The 16,035-nt window shown below is 39.4% G+C and overlaps 1 protein-coding gene across 1 annotated transcript in view; it reads left to right on the forward strand.

Moving 5' to 3' along the window:
* The window catches only part of LOC139949781 (uncharacterized), a 56,805-nt gene that overhangs the window by 18,999 nt on the left and 21,771 nt on the right, over window positions 1-16,035 (forward strand). Inside the window, exons 21-39 of the mRNA XM_071948321.1 lie at window positions 760-861; window positions 1,453-1,596; window positions 1,901-2,013; window positions 2,320-2,539; window positions 3,023-3,280; window positions 4,372-4,617; window positions 5,600-5,701; window positions 6,295-6,438; window positions 6,743-6,855; window positions 7,162-7,381; window positions 7,866-8,123; window positions 8,524-8,766; window positions 9,922-10,194; window positions 10,687-10,788; window positions 11,945-12,088; window positions 12,552-12,664; window positions 13,158-13,362; window positions 14,362-14,475; window positions 15,196-15,468. Of these exons, the coding sequence (XP_071804422.1) occupies window positions 760-861; window positions 1,453-1,596; window positions 1,901-2,013; window positions 2,320-2,539; window positions 3,023-3,280; window positions 4,372-4,617; window positions 5,600-5,701; window positions 6,295-6,438; window positions 6,743-6,855; window positions 7,162-7,381; window positions 7,866-8,123; window positions 8,524-8,766; window positions 9,922-10,194; window positions 10,687-10,788; window positions 11,945-12,088; window positions 12,552-12,664; window positions 13,158-13,362; window positions 14,362-14,475; window positions 15,196-15,468 (3,387 nt within the window). The remainder of the gene's footprint in view (window positions 1-759; window positions 862-1,452; window positions 1,597-1,900; window positions 2,014-2,319; window positions 2,540-3,022; window positions 3,281-4,371; window positions 4,618-5,599; window positions 5,702-6,294; window positions 6,439-6,742; window positions 6,856-7,161; window positions 7,382-7,865; window positions 8,124-8,523; window positions 8,767-9,921; window positions 10,195-10,686; window positions 10,789-11,944; window positions 12,089-12,551; window positions 12,665-13,157; window positions 13,363-14,361; window positions 14,476-15,195; window positions 15,469-16,035) is intronic.

Genomic DNA, 16,035 nt, shown 5'->3' on the forward strand with positions numbered 1-16,035 from the left:
AATGAGGCAGCACACCAGATAATAACGTTTCTTTTAAGTAGGATTTGAAACTTTGCATGGTGGAGATAAGACATAGAAGAGTTTGCAGTAACACCATGTAATAACAATCTCTAAATGAGTTGGGGTGGTTCTGAAAAGAACCGTTGGGTTAACTCGACGTTTCGATCAGTATGCTCTGATCGTCTTCTGGAGAATGCTGGACTCTGATGCTGCATGCTGCTTAAGTACTAGGCGGTGGATCAGCGGTGATGCACGAAGGCTTATACCATTTGTGATCCGGATAGCCTCCAGCATGAGTTGCAGCACATCACCACTTCTCTACAGCGGAATGGATACAACGCCAAGCAAGTCAAGACTAGCAAGCCCGTCCCCCCGACCAAAGGGTCTCCTATACCCAAGGTCAAACACACACACCCACAGTTAGTTTACCATACCTAGGTCCCCCCTCTCATCGCCTCCAACGCATCTTCAAGGAAGCAGGTATCAAGGTGTATCACTCCGCCCCGAAGAAACTCCATGGCTCTCTCCAATCGCACAAGGACAAGAAGGACCCCTCCGCCCGTGCCGGAGTCTATCGCATTCCATGCGAATGTGGTAAGGTTTATGTACTTAAGCAGCATGCAGCATCAGAGTCCAGCATTCTCCAGAAGACGATCAGAGCATACTGATCGAAACGTCGAGTTAACCCAACGGTTCTTTTCAGAACCACCCCCAACTCATTTAGAGATTGTTATTACATAACGTTTCTTTTATTTTCAGAGTGTTCATTAACGATCTCCAGCTGCTCAAATGGAGGAACATTAGATCCTGACTTCTGTGAATGTGTCTGTCCAGAAGATTACACTGGAGAAACCTGCGAGGGTAAGAATGATGATCTAATCTGTGGAGACTGATTCCATAAAAATGTCTTAAAAACTTCAAAGCCGACTTATGGGGCAGTGGGTGTTCTACATTCCTAATGTTTCTATACTTTAACACTTTCCTCTTGTACAGATGTACCACCCCCTAAAATCTTCTAGAGAATTTGTGAGGTCTACATCACTCTATGTAGTTTTCTGTAGAGCAAATACTAAATTGCATTGTTCCCTATATCCCAGACTGCGAAACTTTTACAAACAACAGCGCCCTCTGGTGCCCCGTCCTCGATGCCCTATGACAACTGCACTACATTAGCTTTTGCTTTTTATTAATTTTAGATGACTCTTAATTCTCAAGCTTTTGATTTTTTTCTACTCATTTGCTCTGAGAAAGATTATTTACAAAAATAAGATAGATTATGAAGTTGTGGTAGACCCTTTTGACACTTCTGTTGCGTTGGAATTCCAAGTTCACAATGAAGAATCTTTAGGGGGGGAGGGGTTACACCAAGACTCCATCTAAGCACCAAATGAAATTCTTTGTGTAATAAACGCATTAAGTTCAAACTGCATATTGTTTCTTGTTTCATTTCAGCACCTAATCCTTGCTTGGAAACCCCAAGCTTATGCACGACGGAGATTGGGAAGTATTGCGTACCAGATGATAGCGTGGCTGGTTATGCTTGCCAGTGTAGAGACTATGATGGCTTTATTGCAAACAGTGATGGTTCATGCACAGGTGAGTAGGATTTCGAATATAGGTATTTTTTCACCTGGACCCAATTTTAAAAGAAAAACTGTGAGTAGTTTACGAATTGGTTTTTGGGCTCAGTTTCTTAAATGCTGCTTACCATAAGCAAAGCGAAAATCACTAACTGACAACAAAGCAGGGTCAAATATTAAAAGAAACATATGAGCTGAGATTGATAACAATGGAAACTTTCATAGTGCCGGTATCCGCCACAAGCGACGCTCATGGCGCTGCTCTACAAAAAACAAACAACTAGCAATGAATTACTTTATTTTTATATATTTTGTTTTAGAAACGCCGACCTTAAAGATTGGTGGGGTAACAATAAACTTGACATTCACCTCTGGACTGACAAACCAACAGAGCAGTGCATTTAAAGAGATGGCTTCCAAGTTTATTACAGAGGTAAAATATTCTTTTTATTTTGTCAGCGTCTTGTTAAAACAATATATTCTGTTATGTTCTGAAACAGTTTTTAAACAGTCTGATTTCGCTTCTGAAACACGACCATACAAAAAATACTATCCATTAATATCTGTACTGTCTATCAGAAAACATATTGATATTTGTAAAATGAGTTTTATTGATGACAAATTATTAATGGCGAGTAAAAAAATTGTGGTTTGGCTGAAAATAATCTTGATGGGTAACGAACAGAAAAGGAGTTTTTAAACCAAAGTGACATTAAGAAACTTGATTTTCTTCTCTCAGATGACACGTCTATTTGGTAGCAAAGAAGCAACAAGATCCTTTTTGTCCTTGAGCGTCCTAAGCTTCTCAGAGGGTAGTGTAGTCGCTGAAATGTCAGCATCATTCCCCAGTGGTTCAACTCTACCAAGAATAACAGATATCATGGATGCATTGGCTGAGGGTACAATTTCAGATGGTTCCACCGACTACCCCATTGACTCGTCAGCTCTTGTAGTTGAAGGTAAAAACCAATTGTTTCCAATAATTTGCTGATTGTTTAAAGAGGGTAACCTTCCATTTTCAAAAAGATAAAGTCCCTGTTTAATTGGATAATTTGCAAGTCTCCAGCCTCGGAGTAAAATTAAGTAAAATGCCACTGTGTTTGATACTCCTCAAGTGCAATTCTTGTCAAAAATATAATTGTTTGATGGTGTCATGTTTCAAATATTAGAGACTTAAATTGGTTCTTTCAGTACACGTCCAGCCACAACTTGTAAGGCGTCTTCCATACAGTTTGCAACCAATTGCTGCTTCTAATCAAACTTTATTTTAAAGTTGTCATATTTCTCCCTACCTCATAATTGTCAATATGTTATTGCCCCTTTGTGATTTGCCTCATGACTATTCTGTCGTCTTCCTTGGGCAAACTTCTTTCCAATTGTGCAGAAGATTTGTATTCCTGATTGTGAAATTGAAAGCTATTTTCTGTGTACATTGGTCACAGGCACTGGTGGCGCTGACACCACCATACCCGTCATCAGTGGCTGTCCCTCTGGGGCCTCAGGTGTACTGTCAGCACAAGGAGCTGTTGTATCATGGGTTGAGCCCACTGCAACGGATAACGATGGACAAGTAGTAGATGTCTCCAGATCTCATGCTCCATCTACTACCTTCAGCGCTGGAAGCACAACTGTTACCTACGTGTTCACTGACACGGCTGGAAACGAGGCCATCTGCTCCTTTGATGTTGATGTGACACCAGGTAATATGTAACCCTTTAAGGGGAGACTTCTCTTGAGTTGTTGCTCCCGATCATACATCAGGGTAGCCATTTGTCAGCCACCTTATTGTTGGTCAATGAATATTATTTTGAAGATTTCACTCCTTTTTTTCTCCCATATATAACCTTTCAAGCCTGGTGCAAAATAAAATTTGAATGCAGCTGGCTTTGTTCTCAAGAGATGTAATAAGTGGTTGAAATGGCTGGGATTATTATATTTGCATTTTTAACGCCCCTTTTTAATGTCCAATTTGACATCTTCCAGTCAATATGTCTGGTTCGAAACAAGGTCAAATTGGGGTCATTGCATCTTTAATAAAGTATGGTGTGCTCTTTCCATAGAGTTATATATTAAAAGTAGAGGGCGCACTGGCCTATACATGTATATACACGACCCAGCATGCGTGCAGGCAGCCATTTTCTAAGTTGACAAAACAGGCATCCCACAGTGTGTGTTTGTGCGTCCATTTTGTAAGTTGACACAATAGCATCGCGTATAGCGTTCAACAAACACAAACTCCAACATGAATTACATTTTCAACGCCCGTACAGAATGGCGTGCGTGTCTCCTTGTGGTCCCGTCGCGTTTGTGCAAGCAACATCACCAGTGCGCCATCTAGTTCTTATATATTACTCTGTGGATCTTTCATAAGTCCTACAATTTGTCAAAATAGAACTTTTATGATAATGATCTATCAGTAAAAACTTACAATGAAATTTGTTTTAAGAAATATTTAAATTTAAAATTGTTAATAAATTTCAAAGTTTTGTTGTCCATATTTTCTTTCCGTACTGCCTGTAGAGCTGAAAATGTAAAGGCTATATGAATTTTTAAAGTGTGCCTTTGTTTGGTGGACAACAGCACTCACAATACGAATTCTACTTCAAATCAGGCTGTGTGGATTTGAATATCTTGTAAAATATCTTCAAATCCATGATTTGTGTTTTCTTTGTCAGTAATCACACCAATCTTATAAGTTAGATGCTGTTTGGGCAGAACTATTGCGATTTCCTTACATTCATTGTTACATCGATGTATTTTTCCTCATCTATTTACATATCTGGTGATGTAGACTACATCAGCCCTTTCTTTACTTTCTGCCCGACTGAAATCACAACCTATGCTGAGAACGGTGGGACGACAGCAACTGTAGACTGGACATTACCGACGGTCACAGACAACTCTGGGGTCACCCCTGAGGTCACCTCGACCTATGACCCAAATTCAGTCTTCAGCGTGGGCAACACCTTCGTAATATACACTGCTAGTGATGAGTCAGGCAACGTGGCTTCTTGTTTCTTCGTTGTCAGCGTTATCCGTAAGATTGATTTTAAACTATCTCAGTTCAACTATTAAATGAGTACTTTATCCCAAAAAATTCTCAAATTTAATTAGTTGACTATTTAGATACTAGGCCTTATACCCAGTCTGAAGGACAAAGTTCATGTTGGATAAGACTTTGATATTATTATTGAGGAATGAACAGATGACTGGCGCAGTTGGCTGAAATGCAGGGTCTTTTCTATATTTACTGTATAAGAAATGAGGCAGCACACCAGATAATAACGTTTCTTTTAAGTAGGATTTGAAACTTTGCATGGTGGAGATAAGACATAGAAGAGTTTGCAGTAACACCATGTAATAACAATCTCTAAATGAGTTGGGGTGGTTCTGAAAAGAACCGTTGGGTTAACTCGACGTTTCGATCAGTATGCTCTGATCGTCTTCTGGAGAATGCTGGACTCTGATGCTGCATGCTGCTTAAGTACTAGGCGGTGGATCAGCGGTGATGCACGAAGGCTTATACCATTTGTGATCTGGATAGCCTCCAGCATGAGTTGCAGCACATCACCACTTCTCTACAGCGGAATGGATACAACGCCAAGCAAGTCAAGACTAGCAAGCCCGTCCCCCCGACCAAAGGGTCTCCTATACCCAAGGTCAAACACACACACCCACAGTTAGTTTACCATACCTAGGTCCCCCCTCTCATCGCCTCCAACGCATCTTCAAGGAAGCAGGTATCAAGGTGTATCACTCCGCCCCGAAGAAACTCCATGGCTCTCTCCAATCGCACAAGGACAAGAAGGACCCCTCCGCCCGTGCCGGAGTCTATCACATTCCATGCGAATGTGGTAAGGTTTATGTACTTAAGCAGCATGCAGCATCAGAGTCCAGCATTCTCCAGAAGACGATCAGAGCATACTGATCGAAACGTCGAGTTAACCCAACGGTTCTTTTCAGAACCACCCCCAACTCATTTAGAGATTGTTATTACATAACGTTTCTTTTATTTTCAGAGTGTTCATTAACGATCTCCAGCTGCTCAAATGGAGGAACATTAGATCCTGACTTCTGTGAATGTGTCTGTCCAGAAGATTACACTGGAGAAACCTGCGAGGGTAAGAATGATGATCTAATCTGTGGAGACTGATTCCATAAAAATGTCTTAAAAACTTCAAAGCCGACTTATGGGGCAGTGGGTGTTCTACATTCCTAATGTTTCTATACTTTAACACTTTCCTCTTGTACAGATGTACCACCCCCTAAAATCTTCTAGAGAATGTGTGAGGTCTACATCACTCTATGTAGTTTTCTGTAGAGCAAATACTAAATTGCATTGTTCCCTATATCCCAGACTGCGAAACTTTTACAAACAACAGCGCCCTCTGGTGCCCCGTCCTCGATGCCCTATGACAACTGCACTACATTAGCTTTTGCTTTTTATTAATTTTAGATGACTCTTAATTCTCAAGCTTTTGATTTTTTTCTACTCATTTGCTCTGAGAAAGATTATTTACAAAAATAAGATAGATTATGAAGTTGTGGTAGACCCTTTTGACACTTCTGTTGCGTTGGAATTCCAAGTTCACAATGAAGAATCTTTAGGGGGGGGGAGGGGTTACACCAAGACTCCATCTAAGCACCAAATGAAATTCTTTGTGTAATAAACGCATTAAGTTCAAACTGCATATTGTTTCTTGTTTCATTTCAGCACCTAATCCTTGCTTGGAAACCCCAAGCTTATGCACGACGGAGATTGGGAAGTATTGCGTACCAGATGATAGCGTGGCTGGTTATGCTTGCCAGTGTAGAGACTATGATGGCTTTATTGCAAACAGTGATGGTTCATGCACAGGTGAGTAGGATTTCGAATATAGGTATTTTTTCACCTGGACCCAATTTTAAAAGAAAAACTGTGAGTAGTTTACGAATTGGTTTTTGGGCTCAGTTTCTTAAATGCTGCTTACCATAAGCAAAGCGAAAATCACTAACTGACAACAAAGCAGGGTCAAATATTAAAAGAAACATATGAGCTGAGATTTATAACAATGGAAACTTTCATAGTGCCGGTATCCGGCACAAGCGACGCTCATGGCGCTGCTCTACAAAAAACAAACAACTAGCAATGAATTACTTTATTTTTATATATTTTGTTTTAGAAACGCCGACCTTAAAGATTGGTGGGGTAACAATAAACTTGCCATTCACCTCTGGACTGACAAACCAACAGAGCAGTGCATTTAAAGAGATGGCTTCCAAGTTTATTACAGAGGTAAAATATTCTTTTTATTTTGTCAGCGTCTTGGTAAAACAATATGTTTTATTATGTTCTGTAACAGTTTTTAAACAGTCTGATTTCGCTTCTGAAACACGACCATACAAAAAATACTATCCATTAATATCTGTACTGTCAGTCAGAAAACATATTGATATTTGTAAAGTGAGTTTTATTGATGACAAATTATTAATGGCGAGTAAAAAATTGTCGTTTGGCTGAAAATAATCTTGCATGGGTAACGAAAAGAAAAGGAGTTTAAACACCAAAGTGACCCTAAGAAACCTGATTTTCTTCTCTCAGATGACACGTCTATTCGGTAGCAAAGAAGCAACAAGATCCTTTTTGTCCTTGAGCGTTCTAAGCTTCTCAGAGGGTAGTGTAGTCGCTGAAATGTCAGCATCATTCCCCAGTGGTTCAACTCTACCAAGAATAACAGATATCATGGATGCATTGGCTGAGGGGACAATTTCAGATGGTTCCACCGACTACCCCATTGACTCGTCAGCTCTTGTAATTGAAGGTAAAAACCAATTGTTGTCCAATAATTTGCTGATTGTTTAAAGAGGGTAACCTTCCATTTTCAAAAAGATAAAGTCCCTGTTTAAATGGATAACTTGCAAGTCTCCAGCCTCGGGGTAAAATTAAGTAAATTGCCACTGTGTTTGATACTCCTCAAGTGCAATTCTTGTCAAAAATAAAATTGTTTGATGGTGTCATGTTTAAAATATTAAAGACTTAAATTGGTTCTTTCAGCACACGCCCAGCCACAACTTTTAAGGCGTCTTCCATACAGTTTGCTACCAACTGCTGCTTCTAATCACACTTTATTTTAAAGTTGTCATATTTCTCCCTCCCTCATAATTGTCAATATGTTATTGCCCCTTTGTGATTTGCCTCATGATTATTCTGTCGTCTTCCTTGGGCAAACTTCTTTCCAATTGTGCAGAAGATTTGTATTCCTGATTGTGAAATTGAAAGCTATTTTCTGTGTACGTTGGTCACAGGCACTGGTGGCGCTGACACCACCATACCCGTCATCAGTGGCTGTCCCTCTGGGGCCTCAGGTGTACTGTCAGCACAAGGAGCTATTGTATCATGGGTTGAGCCCACTGCAACGGATAACGATGGACAAGTAGTAGATGTCTCCAGATCTCATGCTCCATCAACTACCTTCAGCGCTGGAAGCACAACTGTTACCTACGTGTTCACTGACACGGCTGGAAACGTGGCCATCTGCTCCTTTGTAGTTGATGTGACACCAGGTATTATGTAACCCTTTAAGGGGAGACTTCTCTTGAGTTGTTGCTCCCGATCATACATCAGGGTAGCCATTTGTCAGCCACCTTATTGTTGGTCAATAAATATTATTTTGGAGATTTCACTCCATATTTTACCCATACCTGTATGTGACCTTTTTTATAAGTACAATTATGCTTTTGTTGTCGGACAACAGCACTCAGATTTCAGATTTTGCGAAGAAAAAAAAAACCCATCTTGATGAACAACTTAAAATTATCTTCAAATCTGTAAACCATTCTTTCTTCATCCGTAATGAGCACAATCTTATAACATTTTCTGGGCGGAACTATTGCTAGCTTCTTGTGTTCATTTTGCATTTCTGTATGTTTTTCTTTATTTGCAAATCTGGAAATGTGCATGTAGACTTCGTCAACCCTGTGTTTTCCTCCTGCCCGAGTGACATCACAACATCTGCGCAGAGCGGCGGTACAGCAACTGTAGACTGGACGGTACCGACGGCCACAGACAACTCTGGGGTCACTCCTCAGCTCACCTCGAACCACTACCCGAATTCAGTCTTTAACCTTGGCACCACCTCAGTTCAATACACTGCAAGTGATGGTTCAGACAACTCGGCATCTTGTTTCTTTGATGTCAATGTTATCGGTAAGAATGCTTTTAAAGGTAGTGGAAACTATTGGTAATTCCTACTCAAAAAAGTTATCAGCATAAAACCTTAGTTGGTAACGAGTAATGGAGAGCTGTTGTTAGTATAAAACATTGTGAGAAACGGCTCCCTCTGAAGAAACGTAGTTTTTGAGTATGCAGTTATTTTCACTGAATTTGATTTTGAGACCTCAGAATAAGATTTTGAGGTCTCAAAATCAAGCATCTGAAAGCATAATTTTGTTTTTCATTATTATCTTGCAACTTCAACAACCAATTGAGCTCAAATTTTCACAGGTTTGTTATTTAATGCATATGTTGAGATACACAAAGTTAGAAGACTGTTCTTTGACAATTACCAATAGTGTCCATTGTCTTTAAACTCTCTCCACTCAACTATTAAATGAGTACTGTGTCCAAAATGTTTTGTCTATAATAACTAGTTCTTGTATAGCGCATTTCATAATAACTTCTAAATGCACTTTACATTAGTGCCCTGGTCTTTGGGCCAATAACGTTGTTCTCCTTTAATTTTGCACTAATTTCATAGAGCTGCTTAAAGCCATTGGACACTTTCGGTAAACAGTATTGTCCAAGGCCCACATTTTGTTCATCACAACTTCTATATAAAATAACAAACCTGTGAAAATTTAGGCTCAATTGGTCATCGGAGTCGGGAGAAAATTATGGGAAAACCCATCACCCTTGTTTCCGCACGTTTCGCCATGTCATGACATGTGTTTAAAGTAAATCCGTAATTCTCGATATCAAGAATTTATATTGTTTTAATGTTTTCTCAAAAAGTAAAGCATTTCATGGAATAATATTTCGAGAGAATTCTTTTACCATTACCTTCTGTAAACCCTGTAAGTTATTTGTAAATCTGTGAACTTATAATTTGTTTTCTGTACTGAAAGTGAGACAATATTGCTGCTTAGAAGAAGTGAGCAATTTTCTGCTTAGAGCAGGATACCAATCACAAATTGTACATGTGACATGGCAGTTTGGTTGATAACAATATTGTGGTACATGTAAGTACAATTTTGTTGAACTTAGCTGCTTTTCATGCTTTAACAGCTCTATGAATTTGAGCCCTGATCATATTTGAATGCACTCCAAAACCAGTAATGTGTCATAAAAAATATTTCTCCTCAGATATTAATGGACCAACCGTAACCTGTCCGAGCGATGAGTCTTTTACGAATGTAGCGTCAGGAGTGAATAATGCTCAGATCGTTTGGTCAGCATCGCCCTCGGCCAGTGATATTGTGGATGGTGCCATTGGAGCTAATGCCATTACATGTGAAGATGGTAATTCCATGACGGTAATGTCTGGAGACCGCTATAAGATAGGTATAACGACAGTGACATGCACAGCGTCTGATTCAGCCATGAATCAAGGATCATGTCAATTTGACATAACTGTTGGTAAGTTGAGTATGTAACATAGATTGCATCGGGAATGAAATATATTGTTAGGTCTACACTATGTGCTGAGTCCTACAGGGGACAATTCACATTCAACCCACAGAAAACATCATTGCATATAAGTGCAACTATCAGGAAAAAAATCAAACACTTTCGATATTGGCTGTGCTCCGTGGTCATAATGGGTTGATGTGGCTGGCAGCCGAATGCGCCCTTGCATGCCTGCTTCTCGAACACGTTGTAGCCGCGTCCTTCGCAACTCAGCTCTAGCTGCGAGTAAGGACGATTAGCTCCCCAAATTATTAATAATGTCTTCAAGCGGCACCATTTAAAGGGAAAACAGGAAAGGGCCCAAAATTGGTCCCTGTGGAATGTCAAATTTCAGTTGGACCTCATCTGACATCATTGATCCAAAAAGGTCTTTTTTTGATGCTTTTTATTTAAAATAAAATATGCAACTTATGATGATGATTTTAACGGTCTGGTTTTCAGAGTGTTCAATTTCCGCCTCGGATTGTTCAAATGGAGGAGCATTTGATAACGATTTCTGTGAATGTCTCTGTCTAGCGGATTACTCTGGAGAAACCTGCGATGGTAAGAATAACAATTACATGTAGGGCCCAATTTTATAGAGCTGCTAAGCATAAAAATTTGCTTAGCATTCAATTTCTTCCTTGATAAAAACAGGATTACCAATCAAATTTCCATGTGAACTTCAGGATAAGCGAACAGCAGCTGAATACCAGTAACAAGCAATATATATGCAACAAATGGAAAGTTGGTTGGTAATCCTGTTTTTATCAAGGAAGAAATTTCATGCTACGCAAATTTGTCTGCTTTGCAGCTCTATGAAATTGGGCCCTAATCCCTGGCTGAGACTGATTTCATGTGCGTTTGTAATAAAAAAATGATCTTGAAGCAAACTTGGAACATGGCTTTAAAAGTGCTACGCAGCGTGTTATTGGAACAGAAATTGAGGATTCAAGTTTGCTTCAACATGTTGGAGATTAAATTAATTATTAGTATACTTTTTAGAGATGTATATTTTCATCGGGATAATGAATATTAATTTTTGGCTTTACCCATATAAACCGATGTGTGTTAGCACTGTATGCTTCTTACTTTCCCGAGCTCTGTCAAGAAAAAATTACAGGCATATTGCTTAATAATAATAATAATAATAATAATAATAATAATATCAAAGTCTTATATAGCGCACGTATCTACCAAACAAGGTACTCAAGGTGCTGAGTATAATACAAACTTTCAGAAAGATAGGTATTTGCAGTGATGAATTTTGAGACCCAATTATTTAGAACCTTATAATGGTTTACAAGCTATATAAGTAGGATTTGAAACTTTGCATGGTGGAGATAAGATATAGAAGAGTTTGAGATTGGTTTACAAGCTGCTACGGCGCATACAGCAACCACAGCCAGGAACACCGGGCGAACCCCTACTCTTTTCGAAAAGTGCACTGGGTTCTTTAACATGCGTTACACAACACATGGGACCAACGGCTTTACGTCCCATCCGAAGGACGAAGCAATGATTCTAGAATTGCAAGGGTCGTGGGTTCGAATCCCACCCGTGTAAATGTGCCTGTGATATTTGTTCACAGGACTCGGGAAAGTACTGAGTATACAGTGCTAACACACATCGGTGTATGGGTTAAAAAAAATTTTTTTTAAAGAAACTGTTAAACTCAAAATATTTCAATTGTATATGTTTTTCTCCCTTTTCCCCCCAGATTTTAACCCTTGCTTGTTAGACACCAGCTTATGCACGATGGAGATTGGGAAATATTGCGTTCCTGATGATAGCGTGGCTGGTTACGCTTGCCAGTGTAGAGACTATGATGGCTTTATTGCAAACAGTGATGGTTCATGCACAGGTGAGTAGAGTGAAAGTTCTTCAAGAACTTACCAAATGGTATACAATTAAAACAATTTATCCAAGTTAGTGGCTACAGCTTTGGGTATGACTGTTGGTAAGTTTATGGCAAGGATTTCCTTCACTTCAGCGCATGATGATGTGGCGATCAAGCTATATGAACAAAAAGATAATTATGTACATTTTGTATGAATCTTGCTTAAGCTCATCTCCACATAATATTTGCTGCCTTCTTTTACCAGAAATACATGTAGCAGAAGCATTTTCTTGTATTTTCATTTTTTCGGGGATTGTAGTATTTCTTTGCTGTTTACCATTTTTTCGCTTTTAATCATTGTCTGATTAGTTTGTTATTCGCTTGTGTATATTTTATGGATGGGGCGCACTATACATCAATAAATTATTATTTCTATTATTATCTTTTAGCTTTCATCATGATATTTGTTTAAATCTTGTTTTTACAGAAACACCCACCTTAAAGATTGGTGGGCTTAAAATAGATGAGCAGTTTACTCCTGCCCTGGAGAACCGTCGCAGCCGTGCATTCCAAGATTTGTCTTCAACCTTTATTAATGGGGTAAATTATAAATCGTAACGGTGTCTTGGTAAAACATAATTTACATTATGTGTGTGACTTCATGTACTTCTTGGCCATAAACATCAGATATTACAGCAATACATTTTAGTGTTTTTTATGTATTTTTTATTGAGCTCAGGAAGATCCTGAGGAAGATGTCACAAACGTGAGATGGCAACATCCTGAAAAACATTATTAATGTTACTTTTCTTTGTTGTTTACGATTATTTATTATGATATTTGGAAAAAAAAATCAATCAATCAATCCCACCTGCTAATCAGATAACGTATTTCAGGATGTAGGCATCTTAAAAGTAGGATGTCATCTTTGCAGGGTCATGGACATGCACAAAGGATCTCATGGGTGCTGTCTTTTATTGCATGGCCAAGAGCCTCTTGGTTTTTAAGCTGCCTGGTTAAGACCTCACCTTAAATTTCTTCCAGGAATGAATTGTCCCTTTAAAGTAACGAGATTTGTCTCTATTTTTATCAGATGAAAAGTATATTCAGTGGGTCACCAGCTACTGCTTCCGTGTCGTCCTTGAGCGTTCTAAGCTTCTCAGAGGGTAGTGTAATCGCTGCAATGTCAGCATCCTTCCCCATTAATTCATCCGTGCCGAATGTTACAAACATCATGGATGCAGTGGCCAGTGGATCCTCAAACTTCAGTGTTGACGCGTCATCTCTGATTGTTGAAGGTACATGTACATGTATGAACCAATTTATTTGCTAAACTTTATGTGAGTTTCCTCCAGAAAGAAGGACTCATTTGCAGACTCCATGTTTTCATAGTTTATGCTTAAATTATTAGTTTGAATTGTTACCGCCTTGTTCAAATCATCAGCCAAGGGACTCACTGTTAATAATAATAATAATACCATGCATTTATATACCGCTTAATACAGGGTTTCTAAGCGCTGAAACATAAAATAATAACCTGTTATATGGTGTCACTAAGTGTAGGATGGCTCCCTCTACCAAGATTGGATGATATTCCTATCCGGGGTGTCGTGGCCGAGGAGATAGAGCACCGAACTCAAGCTCTTGCCATTTCTGTTCAGCAGAGTGTGGGTTTGAATCCTGGTAGTGACACTTGGGTCCTAAAGCAAGACGCTTCAAACCATAAGCTTCTCTCCACGTAGGGGTAAATGAGTACCTGTTAGGGCAGAGGTGGTTATTTGCATTGATTAGCTTTAGTGCGATCATAGAGTTATATATAAGAACTAGAGGGCGCACTGGTGATTGCTGCTTGCACAAACCGGACGGGACCGCAAGATGAAAAGCGCATCATTCTGCACGCACGTTGAATATGAAATACACGTTTGAGCGATGCTGTTTGTTCAATTTACAAAATGGCCGCACAAACACACGCTGTGAGATGGCTGTTTTGTCAGCTTAGAAAATGGTCGCCTGCGTGCAAGCTGGGGTGCGAATATAGACCAGTGCGCCCTCTAGTTCTTATATATAACTCTATGAGTGCGCTACATATTTGTACAGGCTGTATACTCCCCCAGGGAGCTGAGATGGTTGAGGGAATGATTTAAGGCCCAGTGACCAGTGCACAGGAATGTTGGAGCACCATTAGCATCACTGCGTGAGGGACCTGATCGCTAAGAAGCCCTTATTATTATTATGATTAGGGTGCTATGCCTGAAGAAAATTAAGCACCATATACGTTCACTTTTTTCACTACTTAGATATTGATAGCTGTAAGATCTCTCCATGCTTGAATGGAGGTACATGTAATAATACTATTGCCAACTTCACCTGTACTTGTGCACCTGGATTCGGCGGAGAAACATGTGAAATTGGTAAGTATATGATCGATCATTTGGAAAAATTGCAAAAAGTGGTTGTACTGCAAGTCATCTAGCTAGGGTCCTTTTCCTTTTTACTAAGGAGACAAACTGGGGGTCCATTAAAAATTACTACAACTTATGTGTTAGTTTGGTTGGTTTCCTTTCCATTGTTACCCTATAGCAAAATTTACCAGGGTTCCTGAAATGGTCACCATGTGGACACAGTGTGTCTCAGCGTGTTTTTTGTGTGAACCAACCATGTTCAAATCACACACCATTCACACAGTTTTCATAGTCTTGGAGCGGTCACAATGTGGAATGGTCACCGTGTGAACACAGTGATCTCAGCGTGTTTTCTGTGTGAACCAACCATGTTCAAACCACACACCATTCACAGTTTTTATACTCTGGGAGGGGTCAAAGTTTGGTTTGAAATATGGCTTCAATCTGACCAGTTTGAAATAATGGCAGCCACTTTTCTACCAGGTGTGGGCAGCACAGCCATTTTTTTAAATGGGTTTTCATAGTTTACCATGCACTCTGTGCAGTGGTATGATATGCTAATGGTGCAACTATCTTGTACTTAGATGTTTATTCTTTATATTGTTTTAATCTTGTAAATATTTTTCTCTCATTTGCAATGAAATCAATGAAAATCAAACTACATTGACGCATCAATGAAATCAAACTACGTGTACCGTGGACTATAATTTGTTTACGCTTTTGATGCAGATATTGAGGCTCCAATCGTCTGCTGCCCAAGTAATGCTTCTTTCGTAAATGTGGATGCGGGGACAGCATTTGCAAATGTCACCTGGTCATCCTTGCCATCAGCCAGTGACAACGTTGATGTTAACATCACAGATAGTGTAGTATGTGAAGACGATTTGGGTAATGTGGTGATTTCGGGTCGAGCATATACAGCAGGCCTAACAACAGTGACATGCAAGGCTCATGATACTGCACTGAATGAAGGATCATGCCAATTTAACATCACTGTGGTTGGTACGTTCCCTTTTGATAATTTCATTTTTGTTGTTGAATTTCATGTATTTTTATTCATACACATACAAAGCATCTTGGTAATAATAATAATAATAAGACTTGTAATGCGCACATATCCACCCTGCTGGGTGTTCAAGGCGCAGTAAAACCAAAACAAAACAAAAACAAAACACAACACAAAGAAAAACAGAAACAACAAAATTAATTATTATAAACCTGTGACATAAGATAAGTTTTGAGAAGAGACTTGAATTTTGCGGTACAAACACAAGATCGAAGATTAACTGGTAGAGAGTTCCAGATGCGTGGCGCGGCTGCCTGGCTTCTTAAGGATTAGCAATTGATTGCAACTTAAATCAATACCACTACGTTTTGCAGTCCTGTGTATTTACTTAAAAACAAATGCTCTTAACTTTAGACTGTCATACAAATGTTATATGGTAGCCTCACTTACTAACTCAGGCGACCTAAGTTGTCGCTTTCCCGCATGTTTGAGTCAGGCTCGATGTCTGACACACCATACAACTGATTAGCTCTTCCTTGTTGTTAACTCCTGCATCCCCAATC

This window comes from Asterias amurensis, chromosome 17, assembly GCF_032118995.1.
Source record: "Asterias amurensis chromosome 17, ASM3211899v1".
NCBI lineage: Eukaryota > Metazoa > Echinodermata > Asteroidea > Forcipulatida > Asteriidae > Asterias > Asterias amurensis.